We start from the raw sequence: 10,008 nt of genomic DNA, 5'->3' as shown, positions 1-10,008 counted from the left end.
TGTTCAGAGCTTTCCTTTCTTCTTCCTTTCTTTCTTTCTTTCTTTATTTCTTGAAATCTTCAACTGAAAACCTTATGCACAACAGAATACAAACCTGAAAGGTTTCCAAAGGAAAATCAGCCTGAGGAGAGAGAGACAATTTATAGGAAAAGCTGATAAATGAATAAATATGAGGGAATAGAAAATAAAACCGATACACCTGAACTGCTGCATTTAGTTAGCTTCTACTAAACTAGACAATTGACGTGATAATTCCTTTGATGTTTCTTTGAAACAATGATCAAAGACTTTTGCCAATAGATCTGTGTGAAAATTTGCTTGAGTCTTATTTTATCAAATCAGAAAAGTTACTTACCATAAACTATACATTTCAATTGTACAAACATTATACGATAAAACAAACTTCTGATTTAAAGTTTAATATTATATATCCTCTAGCTAGATTATGAGTAATAATGATATCACAAACTTCATTTTATTACCAGCGACACGGAATTTTCCTGGAAAGAGGAAATTAGATGAGTTTAAATATATCCTCTCTCCATTTCGCAAGATGGAATTTGTAACGTATTATAAGTGAGTTTGGATTGTACATCTTCAGGCTCTCTTTAACAAGAATATGTTTAAGTGAGGTACCCTTCCAATAATAATAATAATAATAATAATAATAATAATAATAATAATAATAATAATAATAATAATAACAAAGGTACACTGCTCCTCGTGAAATGATGATCCATTGTCACTGAGGTCCATAGTTTTCCCAGGCAATATACACACACACACACAATAATAATAATAATAATAATAATACACAATAATAATAAGAGTACCTCTGCACCGTGAGACAATGACCCAGGACTCCTGAGGTCTACACTTCTCCATGATTCGATAATTATTTGAAGTGTCAAGAACCTCTGTTATATAGTAGCACAAGGAAGAGGACAAACACGCAATACTACTACTATCCCAAACTTACTCAAACCTGACAGAATGGGGACCTGGGGTCGCAGGAAGAAAAAGTCCGATATTAACAGCGCTCTGCAAGAGGAAGGGAAGTCCTGTGGGTTTATAACCTATCAGCAGTAGACTCACCTGTCTGACAAGTGTTTTTTTTTTTTATATAATGTGACGATAGTTCGAGATTAGTGGATTGATTAAGCTGCGTAGGTGAGTTAATTAAAAGAGAGGTATTTTTTGTATATTGGTATATAATTGAAGACAGTACTTGAAATAGTAATGTTTTGTGGTTATTCGAGACATTTGAAGTACATGGTACGTTCATTATCATTGAGTATACAAAAGGAGGTTAATATATATATATATATATATATATATATATATATATATATATATATATATATATATATATATATGATATATATATATATATATATATATATATATATATATATATATATATATATATATATATATATATATATATATATATATATATATATATATATATATATATATATATATATATATATATATATATAATTTTTGTTGAATATGAGTGTTGAAATATATGCATATTAAAAATATATTTTCTCCAATTTCTTTATTGTACGGCTACTTTTTAGTGAATGCATATTTATAAATATAATAGACGCCTTCCTTTTCCTCATCTACCAAGATAATATGAAAGACGAAAACTCTTCTTACTTCTAATCAGTTCTCCAGATAATAAATTCATGAGTTCTACCTACCATTACAAACTAATTTATTCGCATGTCGAACAATATCCACATTGCAAATCTGCAGCTGTAACTGAAAGCATATCGACATTTCATGACACTCCTCTGGTGGCGAACGATTCAAAATAATAATAAAACAAGTAAAAAAAATGGGATAACGTTTCTTCGTCGCAATCGAGTTGTCTGTACAGCCGCTACAGCGTCTAATCAAGGCCACCGAAAATAGATCTATCTTTCGGTGGTCTCGGCATAATGCTGTAGGAGCCGCGGCCCATGAAACTTTAACCACGGCCCGGTGGTGGCGTATCCTAGATCGTCGCCATAAGCACGATTATGGCCAAATTTAACCTTAAATAAAATAAAAACTACTGAGGCTAGAGGGCTGCAATTTGGTATGTTTGATGACTGAAGGGTGGATGATCAACATACCAATTTGCAGCCCTCTAGCCTCAGTAGCTTTTAAGATCCGAGGGCGGACAGAAAAAAGTGCGGATGGGCACAACAGTTTTCTTTTACAGAAAACCAAAAAAGCAGAAGGATTCAGGAAACAGAAAACTCTGAAAAGAAAACTACTGTCCATGAAACTTTCAGCCACGGGCCGTTGATGGCCTGTCCCATAGCGTTGCCAGACGCACGGTCATGGCTGAATTTAACCTGAAATAAAATAAAAACTACTGAGGCTAAAGGGCTGCATCATGTTTGATGATTGAGGTGGATCAACATACTAATTTGCAGCCCGGGCTGGCCTCAGTAGTTTTTGGGTGATCTGGAGAGACAAAAAGTGCACACAGAAAGTGTTGGCGGACAGACAAATAGCCATCTCAATAGTTTTCTTTTACAGAAAATCAAAAAGAAACGAAGGAAAATATTCGAAAATGGTTTCTGAAAATAATTTCAGCTTGAGCTGAGTCTCTCTGTGAGTATCCTTGTTCTTTGAACAACTCCCTTCTTCTAAAGATTTTCTTGGGTTATTAGACTCGAGAAAGAAACGTGCTCTTCTGCTTTGGTGGTCTATCTATATAGAGCAGATTTTCTGCAGTGTCTATGAATATATCAGAGTTGAAACATAAAGGGTTAAAGGATATAAAGGATAAATTATGGGCAGTAACGCGTATCTTTCAAAAAAGGAGTGAAAGTATCTCAAAATAATCGCAGTGTACTTGTTAGAAAAATACATAACTTAGAAATAAAGTGGTGACAATAAACACCCCATTACTAGATACAAAATATGATTTCAGGGGTTAATGAAAATAACCACAAGCATGACTGTAATATAACAGCACTTTAATTATTATCGAAAACAAATTTTATCTATTTTGTGTTTGACAAATTTTTGAAAGAATTTTCTTGTATACGTGATATAAGAAAAGAGAACCGTTTTTGCTCTTACCAAGATGGAAATATAATATGAAATTATACAGACTTCTAAAAATCTTATACTAAGAGGAAAAAAATATCTAATACATTTGGCAACATTACTCTGTAAAAAACTGATACTAGAGTAAATAAATTTGTCGCTTAGAAAGAAAAAATAAGGTTCTACCATTTTCCTCATACAGTTTTATAAAAATGACGATGTTATAATGACCTAACAAATAATCATTATAAAGATATAGACAAAAAAACAGACAAAATAATTTTGAGTAAATATGGAGAAAAGCGGTACATATGCTATATGGCGTAGCCTATAATTTAACCATTCAGCAACTCTGTTCAGTATTTACATAAGAGAATAGGGTAAGACAGTGTTATGATAAGCATTCATTACAATATATTATTGGTAACATCTAAATTGACATTTGTATGATTCAATTCACAACCACGCTTTGGGAATATATTCAAGACATTGGACCGAATGGGGTTATGCCGAACTTGTAAGTAAATTAATAATTACGTGTATGGAAGGCAATGAGAGAGAGAGAGAGAGAGAGAGAGAGAGAGAGAGAGAGAGAGAGAGAGAGAGAGACTCAATAAAGCAGTAAGACAGTTTTAGTTGGGGTCATATAATGCTTATAAAAAAGTCCCAGTGTGCCTTAATTGCTATATATGTATATATATATATATATATATATATATATATATATATATATATATATATATATATATATATATATATATATATATATATATATATATGTATGTATGAATGTATATATGCATATATATATATATATATATATATATATATATATATATATATATATATATATATATATATATATATATATATATATATATATATATATATATATATATAATTATATATAGAGATATATATATATATATATATATATATATATATATATATATATATATATATATATATATATATATATATATATATATATATATATATATATATACTAGCTGACCAACTCCAGAACTACCTGGGAAAAGCTCCAATGGCAACCGATAAACTCTCTGTCCTCCCAACACTACCTCCAATCTTTCTCCCTTCCTCTCCCTCTCACCCTCTCTCACTCTCCCTTTCCGTTGAGATAATTGCTTCAGTTACATTGCTAAGCCATTTTTTACATTTTATATTTAACCCCTCCCCACTCCCACTTCCTATTGGGCCTGAACTTGGACTTAAAGGACATCAGGAGTTCACTATTCATCTCAGCGAGCTTGAAATTGTGGATTAGACACTAACATCTGTCATTTTCGGGTATTTTCACATGTCACCACCTTCCCACCCTTCTCACCCACTCTTCCCATCGGGGCTGAACTTGGACTTGAAGGGCATCGGGAGTGTCACTATTCATCTCAGCGACCTCGAAAACTATGGATTAGACACTAAAATCTGTTGTTTTCAGTTATTTAATACACGTCACCTCCTTCCATCCTTCTCACCCCCACTCACTATCGGAGCTGAACTTGGTCTTAAAGGGCATCAGGAGTGTCACTGTTCATCTCAGTGACCTAGAAAACTATTGATTAGACACTAGTATCAGCCATTTTCAGTTGTTTTTACTTGTTACCCCCTCCCACACAACCCATCCCCTTGCGCGGGTGATGCCAACAAGTGTTCTTTACGAGGCAGTGTCATATGTATACCAATTCTTGCTGAAATTGCTCAATGCATTTCAGAGTGTATGTGAACATATTATTACTACTATAGATAGATCCATTTATATATATAAATATATATATATATATATATATATATATATATATATATATATATAGTATATATATATATATATATATATATATATATCCAGAGGAATATGGATAAAAATCACACATAACTGGGCTGTCTCTTATTTATCTTATAGCCAACGTCTCGTAATTATGTACAGAATTAAATCTTCAGGGCTGTGCATAAGAAAAGATAAAAACAATTATAAGTACAGTCCTAGAATAAGGTAAAGGATCAGCTGTGTCCTTATATGTCCTCTGGTGTCATCTATAAATATACTTGCTCTAAATGTATTTCAGGGATTTACGTGGGATCCACCAGTAAGCTTCTTAAGGTGTGCATTGATTCACATTGGGGAGTTAGTTTTTGCACAGGTAGCAGAATCTCGAACCCAGAGCACTCCAATATCAGGAACCATTCAAAATAATGTAAAACCTACATTGAGAACAAAGATTTTAGTGTCATCGGTCATACTGCCAACCCTCAAGATTTAACAATCTTAAAGTCGTTATATATAAAACAACTTGTACCATCATTAAATACTGGTCAACTGTATTTAGCTTAACTCCCTACTGTGGTGGTTTCTTCCATTTAGTTCCTACTGGTTCACCCCAGGCTGCTGTGTTTTTATTTTCATTTATTTTTTCTACTGTAATATTTCAAATGTACTCTAAGACTGTAATTTATAATTGTTTTGATCTTTTCTTATGCAATAGTCCTGAAGATGTAATTCTGTGCCATAATTACGAAACGTTACAGAAAATAAGTAAGACAGCCTAGTGATGTGGTTTTCGTCTGTCTTCTCTGATATGTTTCCTCGAGTATTTCCCCTGTTCTTTGTATCACTATATATATAGAGATAGATATATAGAGTATATATATATATATATATATATATATATATATATATATATATATATATATATATATATATATATATATATATATATATATATAGTTATATATATATATATATATATATATATATATATATATATATATATATATATATATATATATATATATGTGTGTGTGTGTGTGTGTGTGTGTGTCTATCTATCAATATTTTTTTTATTATAATAATGTTATTATTATTATTATTATTATTATTATTATTATTATTATTATTATTATTATTATTGCTTTTTATTGGCACACACCTTCATATCCCAAAGGCTATAGACACAATCTGGTCCTTTACTTTTTCCGTTCATAAATCTACATTCTTCCTTTTCCCATCACCATCCATTTCTGTGACGAAAACGTCTCCCTTGGAGCATAAAATAACGATAACATTCCCATAAATTAATATTCACATTCCTTTATAGGAACCATTACTTTTCTCTCGAGAGCCTCCTTCCTGGTGCTTCGATGGTCTTACATAACTAGTATTCTATTTTATGGCGAAGAGAAATCTCTCCCAAGTAACAGTTCTGAGATTCTTGCGTAATCATTGAATATATATTGTTATGTTTGGTAGAATGCGTATATATATATATATATATATATATATATATATATATATATATATATATATATATATAATTCAATTCTCGTTGCTTGCTACTTTCCTATTTGCAGCCAAAAAATATTATTAGATGGCATTTATGTACCCCAGTCGCCTGAAATTCCTTTTACTCTCCATTCATCAAATCACTAGAAAATATTTCTCGCTTCTAAGCTTCAAAATCATCACCAAATGACGCCGTACGAATTGGCAGCCCTGTTAGTCTAGGACATCGAACAGCAGCCAGATTCGCTGAACAGCAGAAGCACGAATACGCAGTAGATGTGCCTCGCTGTCGAACTTCTCAATTCCTGAGGTCCTTTATTCCTCACACCGTGGGACTGTGGAACAGCCTCCCGAGGATGTCGTGCAACTGGAACTTCAAAAATCCAAGCGAAGATGCATTGCATTACTACCCTAGTGCTGTTTTCCTTTCATTTTAATACTTTTTATTTATTAATTTATTAACTTTTTTTCTTATAATAAGTGACACCCCTTTTATCTGTTTTTCCCCATTACCTCTCCTTACATCTTCCTAATGAACATCACATTCACTGGAAGCTTGAATATCAAGTTAATGGCACCTTTGGTGGGCTTGTTCCAAATGAATAGGTTGCATCTTCTGAATATATTAATAATAATAATTACGATGCCACTGATTGTCTCAATAAAAGGAAATGTAGTATCTTCGAGCGTCAAGTAGTGTTTTGTCTTCCGCTGCCCGTAAGTGTCTTGGGACGTGGAAGTTAATGGTTCATTTCTCATCCTGAAAAAAGATTTCCTGGTGTATTCTTCATGATTTCTAAAACCTTCGTTTTAAGGGCTTTGGGGACAAGTTTTTTTTTTTTATTTATTTTCATATCAGATCATAAGTGGGATCATACATTTCACAGCTACAGCGATTTGAGACACGTGGGACTTTTAGACAATGAATTTATATGGTTATTGTAAAACAAAAAAAATTCTACCTTGGAAGAGTACTTTAGAATATATGTTCTGCCAAAATCATTGTCCCCAGAAGCGTTGATAATAATGTTGGTAAATACAAGACTTTCAGAGAATTATTGTTGGTAATATTCATTATATATATATATATATATATAGGGCATATATATATATATATATATATATATATATATATATATATATATATATATATATATATATATATATATATATATATATATATATATATATATATATATATATATATATATATATATATATATACATTTCAACTACCTCCAGGTCAAATCCCTTGGGCAAGGTGTAGTATCTGCAAGCCTCCCTTGCTAGGCATTCCCACTGCCTTGTGGATAAACTTTTAGTTAAAGGCTAAGGAGAAGGAAAACTCCCAATTTAAAACCCCTACTGCCTTGTATGGTCAACTTTTTTAGGTAAAGGCTAGATCTATGGATTATAACCATAGCATGGAAGAGAACTGGAGACCTCACCATGTATATCTTCCAAGAATAATCATGGCTATGTCACTAAGAAGATTGCAGACGAACGGCGTTAGTGGGAACTATGTCAGAATGGATGATGTGGTTGTCTCGCCCGGTCAAACTAGTCATATGGTGCAGGTGGCATTTGACCGTCATCAAGCTACTGCCCCAGAAAGAAAAGAAAGAAAAGTAATAACAACCCAAAGACAACAGAAAACAAGGAAAATAAGGATAACTATTTGGAAAGTTAGAACATTATATCAGGGTGGAAAGAAAATGCATTTAGAGAGAAAAATGGAAAAAAATTAAGCTACACGTATTAGGACTTAGTGAGGTTAGATGGCCAGGAATGGGATGTTCTCCAACTTCAACAGGAGGAACCTTCATATACTCGGGAGGCCAGAGTGCTGAGAGAGGTGTTGGTGTGATGTTAGACAAATCTATGAAACCATGTTCGATAGGCTATTGGCTGTATCTCACAGGATTTTGTTGGTGCCTATAAAAGCCACACCATTCAATATATGCATAATACAAGTATATACACCTACGTCTGAACATGATGAAGAGGATGTTGATCAGTTTTATCTACAGTTACATCGGGCAAGAGAGCAGCAAAGAACAGAAGTAATTACAGACCTCACGCAAAGGTGGACAAGGAAGAAATAGCAGATATTGTTGGACCTTTTGGATTAGGTAGAAGAAATGAGAGGAAACAGATTTGTAGACTGGTGTGCTTAGAGAGAGAACAGCTTATATCAAACACCTGGTTTAAGCACCACCCAAGACATCTCTGACATGGAAAAGCTCCTGGTGAAAGAGTTAGAAACCAACAGACTTTCTAACCATCAATAAAAGATTTAGAACTCTGTCAAGCAAGTGAAAACTCACCCAGGAGCCGATTGTAATAGTGACCACGTACAGCTTGTAGCAACAGTGATGGTAGTTGAAAACTCAGGAGGAAGAGTACACCCAAATCAAAAGAGGCAACTGAAATTATTGGAAACAGAGGAAATGAAGAACTACAATATAATATAATTGGCATAGATATGACCAGCTTAAGGAGGAAGGCCCAGTGCTCCAACATCCTCAGCAAAAGTGGCAAAATATGGAAAATGCACAAGAGAAGGTAAATGAACAATACCAATAAATAGAAAGGAGAGCTTCTGAGAGAATGGATGACAGAAGATATCTTGATAATGAGGATGAAAGAAGGTGACAATAGAGCTATTAAGAGGGAATGCACAAAGGCAAAGGAGAAATGGATGGATAAGATTTGTGAGGAGGTAGAAGAGTTGGATAAAAGGGATGAACGGAGAAAGTATGATAAGGTGAAAGAAATTACTTTTAAAAAGAAGAGAAATATCAGCACTGGCATCAAAAAAGCGGATGGAACCATAGTAATGGAGTCAAAAGAAATATTGGAAAGATGGACGGAATATACTGAAGAATTGTTTGATGATGACAGAATAGAACATCTGTACTTCAATGACAACGGAGACGGACCAAGTATAATCAGGTCAGAGATAGAGGCATCTTTAAAACAAATGAAAAGCGGTAAAGGAACAGGTAATGATGGAATAGCAGCAGAGATGTTGGAAGTTCTGCTAGAATACGTCATTGATATATTAATGGAAATAGTGGAAGGAATATAAGAAGATGGAGAGCCTGCAACACAGATGTATAAATCAACATTTATCACAATGCCAAAAACACCTGGAACACTTGAGTGCAATAAACACCGGCCTATCAGTATCATGAGTCAGATCACAAAAATAATATTAAGGATTGTTTTGAATAGAATAAGAAATAAGATACTCCCAGAGATTGGCAATGTACAATGTGGTTTTATGAGAGATAAAGGGACAAGAAATACAATTTTATTTTGAGAATATTGACAGAGAGAGTAAGAGAAGTAAAAAAGATCTACATGTTTGTTTTATTGACTATTAAAAAGGCTTTTGATTGGGTTAGACATGTAGACCTTATAAGGGTATTGGAAGAGGCATCAGTGAAAGTAGAAAATGATGAGTCTCAGAGACTGCACATCAAGAGAGGTGTAAGGCAGGGTTGTGTGTTGTTAACTGATTTCTTCAATTAATATAGTGAAATGATAATGAGAGATCTCAGAGATGTGGAAGGAATTAAGGTTGGAGGAGTCAATATCAATAATATCAGATATGCTGATGATACAACACTTGTTGCAGAGTCTCATGA

At 33.1% G+C, this 10,008-nt stretch overlaps 1 protein-coding gene across 1 annotated transcript; it reads left to right on the top strand.

Moving 5' to 3' along the window:
• Window positions 1-8,996: 8,996 nt before the first annotated feature.
• On the top strand, window positions 8,997-9,446 carry LOC136830408 (uncharacterized). The gene has a single exon (XM_067089944.1). It carries the CDS (start codon window positions 8,997-8,999, stop codon window positions 9,444-9,446), a length of 450 nt encoding a protein of 149 aa, XP_066946045.1.
• Window positions 9,447-10,008: the final 562 nt, after the last annotated feature.

Source organism: Macrobrachium rosenbergii, chromosome 46, assembly GCF_040412425.1.
Source record: "Macrobrachium rosenbergii isolate ZJJX-2024 chromosome 46, ASM4041242v1, whole genome shotgun sequence".
In the NCBI taxonomy this organism is placed as follows: Eukaryota; Metazoa; Arthropoda; class Malacostraca; order Decapoda; family Palaemonidae; genus Macrobrachium; species Macrobrachium rosenbergii.
This window is presented reverse-complemented; position numbering and strand designations above follow the sequence as displayed.

Excerpts from the sequence above, each read along its gene's own strand:
- LOC136830408 (XM_067089944.1), top strand. The coding sequence starts at position 8,997 with ATGAAAGAAGGTGACAATAGAGCTATTAAGAGGGAATGCACAAAGGCA.